General features: G+C 58.5%; 1 protein-coding gene across 1 annotated transcript in view; it reads left to right on the forward strand.

Annotated features, from left to right (window-relative positions):
- Positions 1 to 902: 902 nt before the first annotated feature.
- The window catches only part of SYNPO (synaptopodin), a gene marked incomplete at its 5' end in the record, with an annotated part of 32,163 nt that continues 11,918 nt past the window's right edge, over positions 903 to 21,147 (forward strand). The window contains 16 exons of the mRNA XM_084215807.1: positions 903 to 1,005; positions 1,660 to 1,720; positions 4,571 to 4,798; positions 5,725 to 5,748; positions 5,856 to 5,958; positions 6,294 to 6,554; positions 7,488 to 7,618; positions 7,702 to 7,933; positions 8,413 to 8,548; positions 8,878 to 8,969; positions 11,209 to 11,368; positions 13,095 to 13,271; positions 13,792 to 13,912; positions 14,713 to 14,831; positions 18,373 to 18,520; positions 18,971 to 19,125. Coding sequence (XP_084071933.1) covers positions 903 to 1,005; positions 1,660 to 1,720; positions 4,571 to 4,798; positions 5,725 to 5,748; positions 5,856 to 5,958; positions 6,294 to 6,554; positions 7,488 to 7,618; positions 7,702 to 7,933; positions 8,413 to 8,548; positions 8,878 to 8,969; positions 11,209 to 11,368; positions 13,095 to 13,271; positions 13,792 to 13,912; positions 14,713 to 14,831; positions 18,373 to 18,520; positions 18,971 to 19,125 — 2,251 coding nt within the window. The remainder of the gene's footprint in view (positions 1,006 to 1,659; positions 1,721 to 4,570; positions 4,799 to 5,724; positions 5,749 to 5,855; positions 5,959 to 6,293; positions 6,555 to 7,487; positions 7,619 to 7,701; positions 7,934 to 8,412; positions 8,549 to 8,877; positions 8,970 to 11,208; positions 11,369 to 13,094; positions 13,272 to 13,791; positions 13,913 to 14,712; positions 14,832 to 18,372; positions 18,521 to 18,970; positions 19,126 to 21,147) is intronic.

Below are 21,147 nucleotides of genomic sequence, written 5' to 3' on the forward strand. Positions count from 1 at the left end.
GGACAGCATCCAACACCGACTGCCTTAGCACTGGGGAGGGATTTGGGGGGCCGGGGGGTCCCTGCTTGCCTTCTCCCCCCTGCCCTATGATCCATTCCCTGCCTGCCCGAGCCTGCCCGCCCGTCTGCTGCCTCCCCGCTGCCTTCCGCTGCCCGGCCCCTGCGGAGCGCTGCGGGAAACGAAGACGGAGCCTAATTAATCCCAGACGGGTTTGTTTGAACCTGTCGGAGTGACAAACGATGTGTGGTGCCGAAGGAGCTGCCGGATGGAGAGGGGACTGCAGGGGGAGATCTGGGGGGAACGATGGAGCTGCTTGCCCAGAAGAGGAGGCTGCTCATTCCCGGCCGTGCTGGAGCACATCCTGGCCGTGCCCAGCCGCGGTTCCCTTCCTTGTGTCCCCAACCCAGGAAGAAGCAGTGTCAGGGGCTGGCCTCTAGCCCCAGATGATGTGCAAGGAAACCTCCCATCTTGGCCCTGGGCTGCCCCAGGTGGGGCCAGCTGGTGCTCAGCTTAGTCCTGAATTAATTGCTTGTTAATTAAAAGGGTCATAAGCACAGCTCAGCTCCATGCAGTGGCCATGGGGTGCCCGGGAGGATGAGGAGGTCTCTGCCCTCCCACAGCCACAGGAGAGCCCTGTGTGAGGGAGGATCTGTTCCCCTTGCCTGTCACCCACCTTGGCACCAGTGATGTTTTTTAGCTTCTCCCAAAAATGTGCAAAGTTGGCAAAATCCTTTCTGGGCTGAGCAAGGGCCCGAGGCTGGGCAGCTGCAGCCAGCAGGCTCAAACCCTCACTGCCCCTGCGCAGGGGTTGTCTGGGCTGTCCCTGCTGCAGCCTTGTCCCACAGCCCCCTACCAGAGACCCCAAGGCAGCCCCTGCCCAGCTCTGAGTTTCCATGAGCTGCATGGGGCACTGGGTGGCAGTCAGCAGCTTCCTGGGGTTCCCAGAGGAGCAGATGAGGATTCTCCTGGCAGCCCCAGCCTGCAGGCAGGACCACGGTGGCCATGGTGAGGGCTGGCTTTGCAGCCCACAAACTGCTGTGAGGTTGGGTTCATCCCTGATGGCTGTGTTCTGCACCTTGATTCATCCTGCAGCGTGCCCTGACACATCCCGTATCCTCATCCTGACACATCCCGCCTCCGTGCCCCAACGTGTCCTGTATCCTCCTGGCTGCTGGGATGTGCCAGTGAATCCCTGCTGGAAATGCCTGCAGGAGGGACATGGAGCCCAGCTGTGCCTGGGCTGCTTTTCCCCTGGGGTCAGCGAGTGCCGCCAGGAGGGATGTGGACAGGAGGGATGCAGGGAAGGAAGGATGCTGGCAGCAGGATGCAGGGAAGGGATGATGTGGCAGCAGGGTGCAGGGCTCATCTGGCTGGGCACAGGGCTGGAGACTGCTGGCTGCAGGCAGTGGGATAACTCATGGGCATGGGCCACTGAATGCAGACACTGAATGCAGGGACCTGTGGTTCCCTAACCCTTTCCTTGTCCCCAGCACAGCTGTACAAGACCAGGCCTGGATCCTACCCCTAGGTGCCTCACTTGATTTAAGACCCCCAGCCCTGGGAAGGAGGGGTGGGAGAGGGGTTTTGCCAGGGAATGAGGTGGCAGTGGCAGCAGTTGGGTGCATGTACACCCAGCCAGCTCCCCCTGCCTGCTGCCAGGCTCCATGTGGCTGTTGGGATGCAAACCCCAGCAGAGGGACATTGTGCCTTCCATCATCTGGTGAGCAGGGTGGGTGGGGGGACAAGAGAGAAAACTCTTGTGTGACTTGAAAGCCACCTCCTGTGTTGGCTCCACAAAGCAGATGGAAGTGGGGGTGCTCAGCAGTTTATGGGTGGGATGGGCTCCTCCTCCATTCACTCTGTGCTCTGCTCAGCCTGATCAGCCTCGACATTTAAATCAAGTTTTACAATGAGACTCAACAGAAATCAGAATTATTTCAATCAAAGTATGTCTATACCACGGGTTTAGGTTGAAGGAATCTCACTGTCACTCCCCCATCTCTGCTCCTCCAAAGAGGCACACAGAAGGGCCAGAGCCCAGCAAGCACTGGCCTGCCCAACACCTTGGCTCTGGAATCCATGGAGGAGTCAGAATGGGCCATGGACGCTGCTCTCTCGCAGGGAGAAGCAGGCTGTGCTTGCACCCAGTCAATAACAGAGATGTCTGACCACGGAGGAGCCCCCTGCTCCCTGAGAAAGGTGTCCCCAGCCCAGGTGAGGGTAAAAGCAGATACTGCAAATATTTCATACTGTGGCAGGACTGTGAACACAGCAATGGCTTCACCTTCTTCCACAGCCCTTTGCTCTTGATCTTGATCTCACAGGGAGGTGACAGAGGTGCTGCTGGTGAGGCTCTGGCTGTGGTCATGCTCCTGCTGGGATGATGGGACCCTCATGGAAGGTCAGATTCGGGCTATTGAAAACCTCTTGAGGCCGCACGTGGTATCACACAGTGCTGTGTGCTGGGAGGGGGCTGTGGCCATGCCAGGCCCCGCTGGAGAGCTGTGTCCCTTTGCATCCCCCTCACAGCTGCTGGGATGTGACCTTGGCTCTGCAGACCTGACACTGCTGCGTCCTTGTCATGGGACCTCTGACTGGAGGGAGATGATGCCTGGGAGGGGGGAACAGTGCAAGTCAGAAAGTCCTTGAATAAAAGCCATGCAAAATATTTCTTTTAATGCCTCTCATGATTTTGAAGTGACATATTTACACTTTGTGATAAAACAAGACTAAATCCCAGTGTCTGAAAAAGTTAATGCATTTCTGTTACATGTTCATCTACCCTGTGACTACAAAGCTGATGTAAATGGTTTTGTAGATCTACATTTTCCTGTAAAGATTTATAGCTCTTGTTTCAAAGCTACAAATGTATAGAATGTCTCCTATACATGCAAAGACATTTATATATAAGGTATTTACAACGCCTAAGACTGTAAACACAAATTGCCTACTTAAATGTCACAGCCCAGATCAGAAAATGCTGGGGATGCAAAATAGACTTGAAATGTCAAAGGACAGATGACGAAAAGATGTTTCTTCCATCTGGGAAAATTCTTATAACCAATTTCCATTAATCCCAGCTTTCCGGTGCCTGCAGTTAACCCCGTTCTGTGAGTGCTGTTTTTTCAGGGACGCAGTGATGGGCAGCTGGGCCCCTCCAGCCCCCAGAGCTCCTGGGCTGGTGCCCCCCTCAGCATGCCCCTCATCCCAGCCCTGCAGCTCCCCTCCCTCCCCACCTGCAGCCCCTCATCCTGCATCCCGCTGCCCTCCTGCAAGGCGCCTTTGTCCCTTCCTGCGCCGTCTGTTATTGAAACCAGGTGTGGGAGCAGCTCTGAGCCTGGGGGCAGCAGGGGCTGCTTCCCAGGGCTCTGGAGGCTCTGGGTTGTTCTCCCCCCCAGAGGGATTGCAGGGGCACGAGGGGATGAACTGGGGGGCAGCACCGAAAGGGTGACCCGAAGTCCTCTGGCTCCTGCTGGAAGCACTGATGGCTGGCAAAGCTAGAACCAGGCAGGTTTTGCATGAGCGGAAAAAGATAAAGGCTGATAAGGAGGATCTGGTTTAATAATGCAGGGGCCAGCTGGGAGGCAGGCTGGGAGGCAGGCTGGGGTGTCCTCTCACATCAGAAAGCTGAGGATGAGAAAGGGGTGTGGGGGGATGCCGAGCCCTAAAGAAAAGTAAAGGCAGACACTAAACAAGGCTCCAGACTCTGAGGGGGTCAAAGGGTGACAAGATGTGTGTGATTCTGGCTATCCTGGCAACTTTTCCTTGAGCAAATCCAGCTTCTGGCCATGTCAATGCAGATGAAACTTGTCTGAGCTCACAGAGAGGCAAATCCCATGCTGGTACCAGCACATTCCCACTGCCAAGGGGCTAGCACTGTGTGGGGGTGGAACTCAGCCCAAGCAATCTGTAATTTTCAACTGTTTTAATACTTGTCCTTGTCATTTTAAGTCCCATGGTGACTCGGTGCCCTTTGTTTGCTGGTGCTTTCAGGTTGCTGCCCTTCCCAACGATCCCAGCACTGCCCAGAGCTGCTGGAGCTTCCCCCGTGGGTCCCTGCCCTTGTTCCTCCCTGGGACAGCATCTGCGGCTCCTTTTCAGGGCATATTTGGGGAGCGAGAGAGGAGAAACTCAGGAGCCAGGGCTGGTGGAGGGACTTTCCAGCTGCAGGCACAGAGCAGGGAAATGTTAAAGGGTTCCCGCTGCTGCACATCTGGGTTGAGTTTCATCGCTGGATCCTCCCCGCGCATCACGGGGGTCGCCGCTGCCGGAGCCCCCGGGGCTTGGGGAGCCGTGCCGTGGGTCCCAGCGCCGGGGCAGGCAGGGGAGGCTCGGGGTGTCCTTTCCCCCCGCACTGGGGGCTCAGCCAGGCACAGAGCCCATCTCAGCTCCCATCTCCCCAGCCCATCCTCCGCAGCCAGGCATGAGCAGCCCAGCCCTGCCGACCACCCAGGCGTGCTGGGATCGCCACTGCCACCGCCGGGACCCTCCCCTCGTCCCTCCCTGACACCTCCACCCACCTGCCCTCGCCGGGTTTTGCCAGGGGGCTTTTCCCCCGCATTTCTTCCAGGCAGGACATCACCTCCACCCTCCCCTGCCCCATGTCCGGCAGGGCTGCGGTTGCTGGGATTGCAGTAGGAGGGGGTGAGGAGCCGCACGGCGAGCTGGACTCCCAGTCCCAGCTGCCACCAGGGTCTCTTCCCCGGCCACACACATCCATGTGGATATTTATACAGGAAGGGAGCGAGCATCCAGCCCTGCACGGCCGCGTGGCTCCCCACGCACACCCCCCCAAGCCGTACGGACCCAACACGAATCAAACGCCTTGGAATGAGCCAGAATAAATATTTTACGGTAAATTACCAAGGCTAATAATTATAAAAATCTGTTCATATAACCCGGAGCCAGGGAAATGTTTCCAAGCAGCTGGTGACCACATGGGTGACGGTCCCCAGCTCCCCAGCTGGGCTGGTGGACCCCCCCTGCTCGTGGGGAGCAGCCCAGGGTAGGGATGGGGTGGGTCTGGGGTGGGTGTTCTCCCTGGCTCTGGTGCTGGGGTTGCTGGGGGGGTCTGTGAAGCCCCGTGGAAGGGCTGGAGGCAGGATTTCCTGCAACAGCGATTGCTGATGGGGTTTGAGGAAGGGATGGTGTGGGGAGGGGAGGTTCAGCTGCCCATGGGATGGGCTTGTTTTTACCCATTCGACCACTCAGAGATGACTTTTGGTGTGCAGCCATCCTCCCCAGCCAGCAGGATCCAGATCTGCCCTTGGCCCGCAGCTCTGTGGGATGGGACTGTCCCTGGGGGGCTGTCTCAGATTTGGCCCCGTGCTCGGAGCTGGAGCAGGCACATGCCGGGCGAGATCCCCATTCCCGCCCGACGGGAACTGCGGCTCAGGGAGGGGACCTGGCAGAGGGGGTGGAAAGCTCTTTCTGTTTCTTCCCCTCTTTCTTCTTCCTCCAAGGATTAGTTGGGATGAGCCCAGTGAAAACACGGGCACACATACGCCTGACATCTCCCAGCCCCTTCCTTCTCCTTACAGACTGTCATCTCCTTATGTCTGTCCCCATTATGACTCACTGCAGCCCCCCTCCACCCCCCTGGCACGGCCTTGGCCCCATCTCTCCTTGGAGCAGTCGGAAAAAGGGGAGATTTGAGCAGCCAAAACCCACTCACTGCTCCCCCCTTCCCCCAACCTTTTTCCCTCCCTCCCTGCCCTGATTCAGAGAAAAGAACCGGCTGGATTTCAGGTCAGCACCCGGCTCTGCCTTGCTCAGCTCCCGCGGGCTGATGACTCAGTCAAGAGCGGCAGGATCTGCAGCTCCGGCCCCGTCCCAGGCTGGCTCCGCTCCCCCAGGCACGGCTGCACCAACAATGGGGCTGGCCTTGAGCGAGCGGACACGGAGTGGCAGCTCCTCCGGGCCCGCCAGCGGGGTCACACGAGCAGGAAGGGAGGGAAGGTGGGGACCCAGCACCCGTCCCCAGACCTTGGGGGGGGGCTTGGATGTGACCCGTGAGCACCGAGGGCTGAAGGGATCCTTGCTGGAAATGGGATGGGCACTCCCAGCCCCGGATCTCTGCAGGCGGGTGTGAGCATCCCATCCACACCCCCTCGGTGCTGAGGAGCCTAAGGAAGAATTCCCAATTCCTCCATGCCCAGCAGGGCTGGGATTGCTCTGTCTCACCAGAGAGCTTTGATCAGCTCCCAGGGGACACTCCAGCCCCCCAGGACTGGTACCCCGTTCCCCAGAGCTCCTGAGCTGCCCTGTGCTCAGCCCCTTGCTCTGTCTCACAGCCAGACGTGCGCGGGCGGCGGCAGCCCTTGGCGGAGGGACCTTGGCTCCCAGCGATCAACAGGAAACGGGAGATGGATTTCTCGGCAAACTGGGCTTTCCATAAACAGTCTGAGGGGCCGACCCGCGACGGCGGGAGCAGCACAGAGCCAGGGCTGGGCTTTACAGCTGTTTATCACATTTTTCTGCTCTCGTTTCCTCTCTGGCTCAGCAGCTCACGGTTCCTCTTCTCCTGCATGCAAATCGGGGATGAGTTGAGCTCTGTTGGATGGGCTGCTGCCATTCCCAGCTGGGATGCTCCTGCTGGAGCAGGATCAGGGCAGGCATCGTCCCATGGGTCTTGTGCCCTGCTCAGCCAGGGTGCAAAGTGCCAGAATAGTCTCCAATCATTCCCAAACATAAACACAGGTCCTGTCAGGCTCCCTTTGCTTTGGAGCACACCAGAACCCACTGGCACACAAGCCTCCAATTTCTCTGCAATCAGGACTTAAGAAAATACAGGCTGACCCCGAGGGCTGAGAGAGGACTGGGTGGAGGGGGGCGACGCCAGGCTCTCCACCTGTTTCTCATTAGCAGCAGCTTGTTCAGCGCCAGCCCCGCTCCCCATCCCACCCTGGTGAGCTTGGCAGCTCCACTATTTCCCAGTGATTTCTGCCCGTCTCAAAAAGCATGAGATGAAAGGTTTGGCTGTACAGCATCCCTCCATCCATCCGTCCATCCCTCCTGGCTGGACAGAGCAGCTCCATACCCTTGCACCCTCTGTGACCCATGCCCGTGTCCCTGGGCACTGACCCTGACCCGAGGAGGGGTGTCGGGGGCTGTCCCTGTCCCTGTCCTCATGCCTGCCCTGACCCATGGGACAGCAGGGACTGTGTTTTCGGGTGGTGAAGGTCACTGGGGTCAGTCTGCCCCGCTGGCTGAGCTGAACAAAGGGGCTTTCTCTTGGCTGGGGCTCGAGGCAAGCGCCGCACGTCTGGGAGTGAAGCCGCCTGCGTCAGAGGAGACGGCGGCAGGATGGGATGGGATGGGGGGGTCTTCCAGAGGGCAGGAAAAGCATGGGGCTGCACTGGAGTCCAAGGGGAGCTGCTACTGAGCACTTCAGAGATGAGAGCCTGGGACCCTCATGCCCACACCCCCTGGCAGGAGGATGCTGCGTACCCAGGGCCGATGCACCGTCACTGTCCTCATCGTGCCAGTGGTGCTGCCAGTCTGCCAAGCAACCCCCAGCTTTACAAAATATATATGGCTTTTTGCCTCTGAACAGCACAGAAATGCCCCACAGCAAGGCCAGAGTGGGCATGCAGACAGATGCCCAAGCAAAGAGTGAGTGAGACACTTGGCACCACACCAATTTCAGCAGGTCAGTGTTGATGGCAAGTGCCAGCTCCTGGCTCCTCCCCACCGTTCCAGGCGCAGCCAAAACCATCCCACAAAAGCCAACTGCGATCCACCAGCACAGCAGCAGCTCTGTGCAGCCATGCAGGCGCTGCTGGCGCAGCCGGCCGTGCGTGTTCTGGCACCAGAATGCACATCCTACTTCCACGTGATGGATGTGGAAGAAAATGTGTTTGCCTGTGGAGAGGGGATGTGGATGGCGGGATGGGGCTGGGAGTGGGGCTGGCAGGGGGGGCAGGACGCTGGGGTATGGGACTGGCCAAGGGGGAACGCTGCCTGGAAACGGGCTCCGCTGGGCCAGGGCTGTGTTTGGGAGAAAAGCTGGTATGTAGGTGTGCTGGTGCATGAGGACATTGAGCTGGGGAGTGTGTTGAAACAGAAGGGTTTGATTTTTTCATTTGAAATGGCATTTCTGCTCCCTTGGAGTATAAAATGAAACACTACCAAAAGAGGAAAAAAAAGGGGGGGGGGGGTAGGAATCATCAGTAACTATTCCTTCCCACCCTGAAAAATCCCCTTTGGAGTCACATTTTTGCTGCCTTGTTTGTCTTCCAGCCTGGACGTGAAGCTGCAGCTCGGAGGCTCGTGTGTCCCTGTGCCATGGCTCTGCTGGCCTCAGGCTGCAGGGTGGGATGGCTCTCAGAGAGCCACAAGGTGGGGATGCTCCCAATCTGGGATGCTCCCAGTGGGGAAGGCAGCAGCATGTGGTGTGCTTGCATCACCCAGTGCTTGGAGGGATTCAGCTCAGTGCCCACACGTCATGGGAAGTGCAGCCACCAGTACCTGATCCAGCAGAGAGGGATGCTCGTGACCCCTGTGCCTCCAGCCCTGCACCCCAGTCCTCAGCATGAGCAAGGGCACGGTCAGTAAGGGCCAGGAGGTTCATTCCAAGGAGGACTCGTGCAAGATTTGCTTTTGCAATTGAAAATCCAAACAGCAGCTGGTCCATGGGCCAGCTTTCTTGGGAAGAATGCTTCCAGCCACATGGGGCTCTGGGGTTTCCCCCTGGCCTCCCCATGGGGGTAGGCAGAGGCATAGGATGAAGATCCTGGAGGTGCAAAGACATGTGGGGGTCCCTGGCACAGCCCATGCTCCTGCCTGGTCCTGTGAAGCAGTCAGGAAGGATTTGGATCCATATCTTTTCTCCCAGAGTTTGCACCTCGTATTCCCACTTTTTGTTCTCTCTGGCAGTATTTGGTTTAATTCATGTTGAAGCCTGCAGGGTGAAGTGGCTGGAGCCATCCCAGCCACTGCTGTCCCACACTGAGCACCACCTCCTCTATGTAGGTCTCAGCGCAAGGGGCACCCAGGGGTGCAGATGCCAACTCCCCCCCAGACCTGGGAAGGTGCTGGGAGAGTCTGCTCCAAGTATTGCCCAGTGTCTACAACTTCTCAGCTCCCTGCCAGCTCCAGGAGCACTCCAAGCCCCAGACCCTGCTGATTAGAGACATTTAACATTCCTCCCAATGCCAAAGGGATCTTTTATCAGCAAGGTTTTTTTCCTGCAGACTATTTTCTTTTCATGAAAACATTAAATGGCCTGAGAGATAAGGAACAAATTTATAGCAGTTCACACCGAATCAGCCAAGACACTGGCAAGGAAAAAATGCCTTCCCTCCTGCTACCCGCCTTCCCTCGCACGCTCCCCACCCCGGCCGCTTCCTCTCATTCTCTCCAAATTCTACAGACTCCCACGACAAGCTTGGCCAGCCCGTCCCAGCTCTTCCTGCCCAGGCAGGGCTTGGTGCAAGGTCACCCACAAAGCCAGGGGATCTGGCACAAGAAGGTTCTGGCACAGTCCCTTTCATCATCTCCCTGGGATGCTGTTGAGGGCTGTCTTCATGCCAGGGTGATGCAGCCTTGTGTCCAGCAGCCCTGGACGTGAGGATTGGATCCTGGACATGCATTCCTTCCTGGCACGAGGATGGATTCAGTCTGTGCAAAGCCTTGCCTTAAAAACGAGCCAGTCTAAATCTGGGTGGATGTTAACTGTGGGTCTGGGTGAGACCTGTCAGCCCCCACTTCCCTTCCCCAATAAAGCATCCCTTGTTCCATCCCTGCCGCTGGGAGCTGCTCAGCAAACCAGTCCCGGGGCTCACAGAGCTGTAATGTTTAAGTTACCAAAATCTGCAATAAATTTTCCTAGCAGCCCCCAATCATCTGGCCCCCGTCCACCAGCACTGCCGGTTTATGAGCTCTGAAGAGCTATAAAGGCCTTTTACTGGCTGTGTTTTTTATTTCAAATTAGAGTGTGACTGGATAAACACTGGACAAAGTAAGGATTTACTGGGCATCCTGTGTAGTGCAGGGCTGGGGGCTCAAGGACAAGAGGAGCTGTGGCTCTGTGGGATGGACAGCGTACCCCTTCACCCTGGGTGAGTGGGCTCATGCCTTCCTTCCCCTGGCTGGCCAAAAACACATGGGCTGGTGAAGGGGAACCCACTTTGGGAGCCCTCATGGGTGCCAGTAAGGGGTGGGCACCAATGAAGAGCCCCAGTGCTGAGGAATCCACTCAGGCTGGTGAAAACAGAGCACACATGTGGCCCTCTCCATCTCAGACCACGCTTGGAGTTTTGCCACCAGTGAATGTCCTCTCTTTCCCAGAATGTTGAAGCCAACATCTCTTCTATGGAAACACGGGAACACAGTGCCAAGGACCCTAGATGTCCCCATCCCACACTGAGGTGGCTGGTGGGGGCTACAGGGGGCAGTGGCAGCCACTGTCTGTGCTCAGGACCTTGAGATGTCCCTCCCCGACTTGCAAAGATGGTGTCACCCATTTTACAGGCACCATGGTCTGTCCCCAGACACCACAACAGGGGACAGAGGGGAGGAAATGGGTAAACAGCACGAGGAAGATATTCCATGTGGATATTTCCCACCCTTTCCCTGTCAGCACCTTGCCTGCTTGCTGCTCCAGGGACGCTCTTGTGTCCTTGGGATTCAGGCAGGGAGGGGACATGCCACCAGCCCTCCTCAGCCCCTCTCTGCCACTGTTAGTCACAGCTCACAGGACCTTTGGGCTCTGCCATGTCCCTGGGCAGGAGGCATGTCTGGGGTCTAGACCCCCAGGGATGTTTGGGTTAGTTTCCTCCACTTCACATCATGTCCAAAAAACAGTGAAAGGGACATCACTTTCTTGGCCTCGAGTGTGGGGGCTTGGTTGCTCTTTTGGGGGGACAAAACCATGCAGGGGGTGATCCTGGGTGAAGCAGAGCAGTTTTCCAGGCTGTAATTTAGGGTCTCCCCGCTTCTGGAGGGGGTGCCCGGGAGGAGGGGCTGCTGGCTGCTTGCTGCAGCCCCCCAGGACAGGCGCTGTGCCCCGAGCTGAGCGCAGGGCTGCGCTCCCAGCCGCCGCCAGCGCTTGAAGAATATAGGTGGTTAATGCCTTCAGCATGTATGAAATATCCCATATGCTGGGAAACAAAAGGGGCTCTGTGCTATTAAAGTTTCATTTCCCCCCTCCCCTCCTCCCTCCCCTCTCCCCCCGTTCTCCCTGCCCTGCGCGCGCGGCTGGAGCAGAGCAGCCGAGGAGAGCCGGGCGCTGCCGGCCCCAACTCCGGCCGGGACCCGGCTCTGGGCACAGCGGGGCAGCCGGGACGTGACCTCCTCCAGGCTCGGCCGGAGCACATGGACAGCAGCCAGCTTTACTTCCCCAGGGAGAAAAGGGGAAGAGAAAGAGGTGAGCGTGGCGAGTGCGAGCATCCCTGGGCTCACCAGAGGTGCCCTGGGCTCCGTGGCCATCCCAGCGGGATGCTGGCTGGGCATGGCTCTCGGTGACCTTGGGGACAGAGCGGTGTCACAGGAGAGGAACACACCAACCTCCAGGATGGAGAGGGCTCCCGGCAGAGTGGAGGGTGGAGGTGGGCTTCCCTGGAGTGCTTTCCTCACGATGGGTGCCTCCTGGCTCCTCTGTCTTGCCCAGAGTGAGGTGCTCCCCTGCCAGCACTCAGCCTGTGCTTGGCTGGGTGAACTGGGCGCTGGAAGGGGGAGCAGCCCTTTCCCCCAGGACCCTCTGGAGCTGTTGGGGAAGGGATGAGCTGTGGAGGGGAGAAAGGAGGTGGGGGAGGAAGAAGAGGGAGGGGAAAGACAACCAGGGGACTTGAGGCCAGCAAAACCAGTCCTGTGCCCTGGGGGGACCCTGGAACCTCACTGCTGTGGTCAAACGCCCAGGGTTTCATGGGGTTTGGCTCCAGCAGCTCCTAGGGCAGCTGGGCACAGGTCCCTCGGGCTCCTGAAGGGGTTAAGAGAGGAGAGGAAAAGCAGAGAAAGCAAAACAGAGTGTTGGGAGAGAGCAGCTCGGTCAGGGGCTGTTTGCACTGGCTTGGATGTGTCCTCGGCATGTTTATTCCTACTGCACAAGCGGTTCTGCCAGAAGGGAGCCAGACTGCTGAGCACACACACACAGCCCCAGCCCAAAATGCTTGGGGACCCCTCTGAGTAGCGAGGTGGTGGCGCTGCCCTGGCCTCAGGGACCCCCAGAGCCCCCACAAGCAGCAGGGCTGCTCTCCTGCCTCGCCTGGGCTGGCCGGGCTCTAAGCCTTGGGGCAGATAGATGGGAAAGGACCTCATGTCCCAAGGCCACCAGCCTGCTGTGCTGCTGGGGCCAAGGCCTGGGAATGGGCATGTGCTGGGGTTTGGCTGCTTTCCTGGTCTGGAAAGAAAACACTCCCTTCCCCGGGATGCTCTTTGTTTCCCATGGACAGACCGAGCACTGCCCGTGGGGCTCAGAGGGGCCAAACCCTGTACTTGTGTGCACTCTGTGCTGTTAAAATGTCCTTTATCCTGGTCCTGGCAGTTCCCAGGCTTTGTGCACCCATCTCTGCTCTCAGTTCCCATCCTGCCTCCCTGGGATCAGAGCTGGGGGACAAGACACTGGCCAGGGCTGCAGGTTTGAGAGGCAGCAGGGAGTGCTCCCTGTTTCTTAGCAGCACAGTTCTGTTCTTCAGGGAGCCTTAGGGCTTCAGGGATGCCTGGAGGTGATGGTGGGGGGGGCTCACAGTGGGGAGGATAGAGCTGCTGGGCTCAGCAAACCTTGGCTGAGCTGTCAGGTCTGCTATTGACCTTGGACCTCTGCACTGGCAGGTCACATCCCCTGATCCTGACAGCCTCAGGTCACAGCCCCTCGTTTGCCTGTTCAGGAGGACCTGGGCAGGGTTGAGACAAGGTCAAACACGGCTGTGAAACCCAGCAGTGGCTGTGCCAGCCCCCAGGATCACCTGGGAAGTTCTGCAGCCTGGTTTGGAGCCTGGGGAGTTGAGATACTCTAACTCAGTTGTCCCAGCTCAGGCAGCCCTGAATGCTCAGAGGTTGTTTAAACTGGATTTTCGAGCCCCTGTGGGGTTTTCTGCTTAGTTGCTGTCTTGTGCTTTATGTCTGCTGAGGCTGAGCTCCCTGGGGCCACTGAGGCTGCAGGATGAGCCGTAACTCCATTGACAGAAAGTTCATCCCACTCATCTCAGGGCTGTGGGATGAGTTCCGACCCCACTGCAGGGTGAACCCCATCCCCACTGCAGAGGCTGCCCTGTCCTCCCCACCCAACACGGTTTTTGGCACAACCCTCAAAAGGCATCTGATAACCAGAGGTGACCCCATCCCCACAGTGCTCGCCTCCAGGAGCAGGGTTTTGTTCAGTGAGAGTTCCTTCATTCCTCTCCCAGGAAATGTGCAGTGGTATTGCCTGGGAAATGCGTGAAGGCGCCGCTGTGCCAGCCCGCCCTCCCTTCCCTCCCTCTGGCAGCTGCTGCCGGAGCTCTGAGGGGAAATTTGGGTGTGGGACCTGCTGTGGCAGAGAGCTGGTGGCTGCAGAGCCGGGATGTTCCTGCAGGATGGGTGAGGAAGGTGAGCTGCCCCGGGCAGACAGGGATGTGTGGAGCCAAAAGCTGCCGGAACCTGGCTTGCCAATCCAGCTCACTTTGCAGCCGTGGTGGTGCCAGTCCTGGGGACAGCTGAGCCACGCTTGATTTTTCAGTTCGTCTTCTCTCTTGGACCTCTCTGGTTTTTACATTTCATTTGAGCTTTGAAAAGGCTGAGCTGCAGTTTCATCCCTGGCTTCCTGTAGTGATCTGGAGCTGAGGCTCCAGCTGATCACCCTCTGTCCCACAGCAGTCCCTGAGGATGGCCACCCCCCTGGGGACACCTTGGGCTTGCATCACCTTGGGCTGAGCTGGCAAAGCTGGTACTTTGCTCCCCAGAACTGCACTGAGAAGAAGGGCTTGAGGCAGCTGTGAGAGCCAGGCTGGGGTTGTCCTCATTCCCTGGAATGCAGCAGCTGGAGCTGGGGTCAGGGTTCAAGCTGAGCAAAGGGCAGGACAGGCTGGGACCTGCCCTGCGTGGGGCTGTCATGCAGTGAGGACATGGGCAGCTCCCAGGATTGTCTGGTTGGGACCCCCAGGTCAGATGGGCCCCTTAGGGGTGGCAGGAAGGGGAAGATTCACTGCTGAACCCAGCCAGGAGGGCAGAGCAGGATCAGTGCTGTTTGGCTGGAGTGCACAGACTGATGTTCAATGGATGCAAACCCTGTGGAGCATCAGGGTTTCTTGGAGACTGGGACTGGCACGTGGGCTGAGCAGTGGGAGGAGGGGAGTGGGTGTGCTGAGCACCAAAACCTGACCAAAACCCCCATGGAATGGGGGTGGTGGAGTGGGGCAAACACCCTCTGAGCCTGGGCTGGGATGGCTGTGCTGGGGTACAAAACACGTTTCACCCTGAGTGCAGCCCAGCCTGTACCGTGCTGCGCTCCAAGGGGCCAGCATCCCCTTCCTGCTCCCCATCCTGCTCCCCTGCCCTCCCCAGGGCCTGGCAGCCTCTGCTCCAGGGAGCTGCCCGGGGAGAGCTGAGCCCAGGGCTGGAGGAGCCGCGCAGCAGCTCGGAGGGATGCGATCTGCCCACATCCAGCCCTTCGTTCCAGCGCGGGGTGGAGAGGGAGGGGACATGGTCCAGCTGGCCGGGATGCCACTGTCATGCTCCTCCTCCTCCCTTGCCTCGCTCAGCGCTGACTCACGCCCGCTCCCCCGGTGCCCGCAGCCCCCGTGCCCATCCCCAGCATTCCTTTGCTGCCTCTCCCCACCAGCTGCGGGCACGGGAGGAGGGCACAGGGCACCCACTGCGGGACCGGCACCCCGTGTCCCCGCCGGCGGGCTGGGGTGCTGCGGATCGCAGGGGTTGCGCGGGGACAGGAATTCAGGAATGTTGTTTTTTCCATCCCGGTTTCCGTCAGGTAGTAAATCAGCGCTGCAACAGGCTTTTGTTTTCCCCAGCACGCTGCCGGCTGCCGTGCCTGCCTGCCCTGAGCCAGGACGATGCCATCCCTGCCCGCACTCCAGGTCTTGCCCCTCAGGGGGCACGCATCCCTCGTCCTGCCGAGGGAAGCGATCACAACCCATCCCACTTTCCTTGTGCCCCTTCCCTGAGCACTGGACTCTGCTCCCTCCTGCTGCCATCCCCTTCTGGCTGTGAGCAGCCTGGCTCTGCCGTGGAAGGATATTGGGGTGGCACAGGTGACTCTTGCAGGGTTTAGCAGTGGGCTCCTTGTGCAAGGGACATCACCCCACAGGCAGCTCGGCTGTGCCTTCCCCCAGCACGCAGCTCAGCCGGCCTGGCCAGGTATCCAGGGAGCCGGGAGGGGTATTGGATTGCAGCAGACGGGAGCGTGGCTGTGCACAGGGCAGCCAAATGCTGCTGGTGACACCCGAGGTGTCTCCGGTGTCAGCTGTGAGGGCAGTGCTCTCTTACAGAGCCACAGCGATGCGGGGCTGCCCTTGGGGGATGCAGCCACCCCTCTCCTGAGGGAAAGGGCCACGGGAGGAAGGTGCCACATGGAGAAGGAAGGTGCCTAGCTCCCCTGAGGGGACATTCAGCTGCTGGCACAGGGGAGGTGTAAAGCTCCCCAGATGTATACATTGCAGCTGGGCTATTTTGGAAAGGGACTGGGCCGATCTTGTGACTGGAGCTGGGGACTGCAAGTCTGGGCAGCAGGGTCCTGCCTGAGTGTCAGCGACCTGCTGCCTGACCCGGGGAAACCCGAGAGCCCCGCGGTGCTGGGGACAGCTTTCACACCCCTTCCCGGCTTGTTTCATGGTGATGAAAACCCAGCGTGGGGCAGGGATGTGGCTGAGAACGACACGGGAAAGCGGGGACAGAGCCAAAGTTTGGGTGTGAATCTGCCCCCCTCTTCATGGCACTCCCGTGGCTGGGCCACTCACGGTCCCCAGGGCTGTCCGGGAGGGGGCCCCCGTTTTTTTACAGCCGTGCCACCTCCTACCCCTGTGCTGTATCTGGGACAGAGCAGCCCAGGCACTGCAGACCCCCAGCCGGGTGCCGGGAGCAGATGGAGACAAAGACTTTCAGCAGACCCCGTCTCCCCTGGGCTCGGCAGCCTGAATGCCAGCAACGCCTGCCAAAAATATTTGTGTGGGACGTGGAAAGTTAACTTTAGTTTTCCTTTTTTCAATAGCTGGGGGGGGGAGGGTGACAGGGTGTGAGAAAGGCAGGTGGGGGGGCTGTGCATCACTCGCCAGCGAGTGGGCAGGAAGAGAAGTCGAGCAAAAGATCTCCTTGCTGCCAGATTTCAACACTTTGTGAATTGAAGGATTTTTGTTGTTGTTGTTGTTATTCCCTCCCCAGCACTATTTTGCAGCTTCTCGTAGGGACTTGTTGCCATCTGGAAGCTTGAGGAGTCTCTCAGATGAACACAGTGAGCAGCTGCTTCTTGGGACTCTGAGCTGGTGCCCCTCTGGAGCTGCACCCCTGAAATCCTGTCTGAAATGACCCCCATCCCTCTTTACAGCCTTTGTTTGCAGGTGGGGGCTATCTCAGCCTGGCTTTGTGGCTATGGCTGCTATTGCTGCTTGCTATTGCCAGCACAGTGATGTACCCGAGGCATTTATACACATCCTACCTGGCTGGTATTCCAACAGACAGGATCAGCTCACAGCTTCTGCTAGAGATCCATGGCACTCATAAATATTCCCCTCCTGTGCTGCTGTAGAGCCCAGGAGCTGTGTCCTGGGGGGGAGGAGGCTGCTCTCCATAGCTCTGCCACCATTCCCCCACCTCTGTGCCGGACCCAGCCTGGCCCCCAGCGAGGCAGCAGAGGCCTGACTCAGTATTTCAGTGCTGTGGGCAGCCCTGTCCCAGCAGTGTCCTCAGGGAACACCACTGCCCGGGCCTCGGCAGGAAGGGTTTGCCTGGGGAGCACCAGAGCTGTGGGTGTCACTGCCAGGAGATGCCCGTGCGTGGAAAGCGCTCCCGCATGGAAGGGGGCGGCTCTGGAAGTTGTTTCCAGGGAGTACCAGCTCCCCCAGCAAATCATCACGGCAGCTATGGTGTTGGATGGGCATGATGGTGCTGCCCTAGGATCCTGCTCCCTAGGGATAGGGTGAGGAAATGGGAGTGGGGAGGTGCAGATCCACCCTGAGAGGTTCTCTGCCCACCCACGCTGGGCTGGGGCTATTTTGGGCAACTTTCTCTTTGTCCTCATTTGAGATAAGCCAGCTCCCTCCAGCTCCAACAACTTGCCATGTTTCTAAGGAAAGATGTGGGTGGCTTCCTGCAACTATTGATCCCCAAATTACGTAAAGAGGAGGGTGAAATTTCTTTTTCAGAGACAAACATTGACATTTTCTCCTCAGGTTCTCTTTGCAAATCTGTGCTGAATAATTGCAGCAGAGAGAGGCAGGAGGAAGGATTTCAAAAAGGGCAGAAGATTTCCTTTGGGCGTTCTCCAAAAAATGCAGCCTTGTGTTTGGGAAATGCCCGAGTGCCTGCTTTCTAATCTGCCTTTTCCAAAATAACCTTGCTAAGGACAGGAAAAGTTTTGCAGAGAAGCTGTGTGAGCCTCAAGGAAGCTGCAGCGTGTTAAGCTGCCAGAGCTTAACCTGCAATGTTGACCTCGTACTTTTTCTTATTTCACTGAGAAATCTCACAATAACTCAGAGAGGGGTTTGGGATGAGCAGGAGCCCCTTTTCCTCCCCAGCTGGCTGTTAGCTTGGGAAATCCATCACGGCCCACGTGCCCTGGGTGCTGTGGATCTCCCAGGAGGGGCTTCCCCAGGACCAGCCTTGCAGTGAGCAGGGCTGGGTGATGCTGTGTGAGAGGACTCACAGGAATTTCCGTACACTGTAACCCATATCCTGTCCTGGGAGAGATGACATCCCCCTCTCCCAGCTGATAACTTGTCTGTGTTGGTGCGTGGCTTCGTCATCCCAGCAGGATTTGTGCCTGGCAGGAGGGAAGTGAGTCTGTCTGCGCCTGTCCTGACGCCGCATGAGTCACTCAATGGTTAAACACAGTTTAGCTGCATGCTGGAAATTTTCCTTTTTTGTTCCTGATAACCCTGGACAACATCCTCAGGGGTTTGGTTCTTGGCTGAACACTCCCAGCTCCAGAGCAGTGGTGCCTCAGTGCTGAGCACTGACAGGGGTGACACAGCCACATCTGGGCTGGCAAAGCGAGGGGAGCAGGGTGCTGTCCCCGGGATGAGGATGGATGGATGAGGGTGCTGGGGTGCTGAGCACAGTGCTGGGGTTGGGGCGTTTCCAAATTGCATCTCAGGGGTTCCTTCCTCATGGGAGGTGGTGCTGGAGCTGGAGTTCAGGCTGGGGGGTTGTCAGGAGCTGCTCTGTGGCCATAGGAAATCAGTGCAAGCAAAAGCATCCTCAACACTCCTCCTTCCCTTCACACAGGTCTTTGGATGCTGGTCCTCTGCCTGGAGAAGAGAAATTCCTACAAAATCCTCCCTGCTGGCCTGCCTCCCCTGGACACATCCCTCCATTGGGGTCTCCTAAACCTGCCTGCTCCAGTGGCATCGTGCCTGATCTTCCTGCAGGAGTGGTAAAGCTGAGCTGGTGCCTGGCACGTGGCTGCCCTCCCTCATGCTGCCCATGCTCTGAGGGAGGATCCATCCACCCCCCTGGCCATGCAGAGCTGTTTGGCAAGGCTGTGGAGTGCCAGTGAAGGAAATCAGTGAAGAAAGATGCTGAGGACAAGGCTCCAGCAGTTCTGCCTCCACCCCCAGCCCGGCTGCCCCATGCCTGGCGAGGCTGAGCAGCCCCCCTGTGTCCGTGGGACAGCCAAGGGGGACACTGAGGGGGACAGGGGCTGTTGGCAGGAGAGGGGCAGCAGAGGGGGGCAGAGCTGCCATCAGCTCTGGGACGCTCCAGCCTCCCAGCCAGGCGAGCAGGAGGCACGGACAGGACTGCTGGGAGGGAAATCAAGTGGGAGCTGCCAGAGGGACCTCAGGGGGCTCAATGGGGATGCACCACAACCCCCATTGAATGGCAGCAGCCTGGCCTTGGCAGAGGAGCCTGCAGTCCCCTCCAAGTGCCCTGGCTCTGCCCCAGAGCTGCCCCCCACAGCAGACAATCCCAGCCAGGAGTGGAAAGTGGTGAAGATCCAACGGGTCCTCATCAACCCTGACTTTGAGCCAAGGAAAACAGGTAAGAGGAACCCCCTTTGGCCACTGTCCCCCTGGAAAGGCACTACTCTGCTCCTGGTGAGAACACCCAGCTCTTCCCAGGGCAGGACTTTCCCTGGGTTAGAGGTCCCAAGCTTCCAGCAGAGCTTCTGGAACTAATTTAGCTTGAGATGATCTCTCTGGCCTTAAAAATAAGGAGGAATCTGTGGCTTTTCTCGGGAGGGGGGTGGGAAGGCAGCAGGCGGGTTCCCACCGTCTCCAGGAACTCAACCCATCCCTCAGCGGGGCATGACCAGGATGGACATCCCAGCCCTCACCCTGGCCATGGGGCTTGGAGGGTTCCTGCCCAAGAGTGATCAGGACCAGCTCCTGTGGCACTGTCTGGGACAGGGACACCTCTCCTCCATCGATTTGGGATGGCCAAGCTTCCCTCTCATGGCTTTGGGCCATTTTTGTCAGCCCCTGGTTTAAAAGCTAAGCACTTTATTTCAGGCTGGTTGGTTCCTACAATGCTCTCTGCCATCGCCTCACTTCACTGCCCTGTGCCACAGCTATTCCTCCCCCATGACTGTCCCTTCAGCCACAGTGACAAAACTACAGGCTCATACCTAGGGTTCCTGGCGCTGCTGCCATGCCTGGAATGCCCCACCTCCCTGTGGGAGATGGTCCCCCAGAACCCATCCTCTTACAGGCATTGGACCCATTTTTAAACCCCTCTTCCACCCTCCTTTCTATTTTGCTCCTGCCCAGCTGTTATCTCAGCTGCCACTCAGTGCCAGGGCAGGTGTGTCCCTGTCCCCATGGGATGCCATTATGGGATGCTGCTGCTCAGCTCAGAGCCCGGCTCTCCCAAGGCAGCCCCCAGGACTGGGTGGGGTGGGACTGACTGGGGATGCTTGACACAAACCCAGTGTCCAGAACCCACTCCCTGCCTTTTTGCAGTGTCAGGCATCCTCCAAACCAGCGGCTCCTGGATGGGACACAGGCTGGGAAGCTCAGCCAAGCCCTTTGGCTCACAGCTGCCCCAGCAGCATCGTGTTTCAGGCTCAGCACACAAACCAGATGGACCCAAATAGTCTTCCCATTTCTCACTGCTCCGGGATGGCAGATCTGTGGTGGGGAAAGGTCAGCCCTGACTCTGTCCAGGCTCAGCATTTTCCTAATCCGCGCCGCCATCCAGCGCTTTTGCTGCCAGCCTGGAATTTTAAAGTAACTCAACAGGTTTGTTGGAAAGAGTTTGTCTGTCCTGCTTCCTCCCCCTCCAAGTGAGATCACCACCAGCCACTGCCTGCAGGACCCGTCAGACTTTCCAGAGCCCGCAGGCAGGATGTCACCGAGGGTCCTGGGAGCAGGGACCTTGCCAAAAGCCTGCAGGTTTGGGGGAGAGAGCTTTGGATCAGTGCAGGTGAGAGGAAGGGACAGGCGCCCTCACAAGTGGCACTAGGGCTGTTCCTGCAGCAGGCTGTTTGCAGGAGCATCCCTGGGAGATGTCAGGAACTTGCTCCTCTTCTCTTTAGCTGCCATGGGGTACAGGATCCCTCTTCCAGCTTCTTCAGGAGCAGAGGGCACATCCATCCACACCCAGAGTGGTGCAGGGCTGGCCCTGGGAGCTGGGAGCCAAACGGGTGCCCCACCTTGAACTGTGTGGACCCACCCAGACGGGTGCCAGGTGCCCCTTTGGTCCCCATCCAGCAGCCCAGGGCCAGGCTGGCTGCTCTCAAATATCCAGCACGGCAGCCCGGGCTGGCTGGCACCTCTCAGGGCAGGCTGGGGAGTGCAGGAGCCTCGGGAAGAGGCAGAGGCTGGGAGATGCAGGAGGCAGGACTGGTTTCTCTGTCTGGTGTGCAAATAAATGGAAGGTTTCTCTCCCTGGGGGCTGCAGAGCCAGCGCCAGGCTCCCTCAAAAACCAGGAAAGCACAAAAAAGCACAGAGGGGCAGGAAGAAAGGAAATTAGAAAGGCAAAAAATCAAGCCAAGAGCTCATCCTGAGGTGTGGACAGGCATGGGAAGGGGGTGAGGCCGGTCTCACCCGCAGCCAGGGAGC

The sequence above is a fragment of the Fringilla coelebs genome, assembly GCF_963513975.1.
Source record: "Fringilla coelebs genome assembly, chromosome: 15".
NCBI classification, from domain to species: domain Eukaryota; kingdom Metazoa; phylum Chordata; class Aves; order Passeriformes; family Fringillidae; genus Fringilla; species Fringilla coelebs.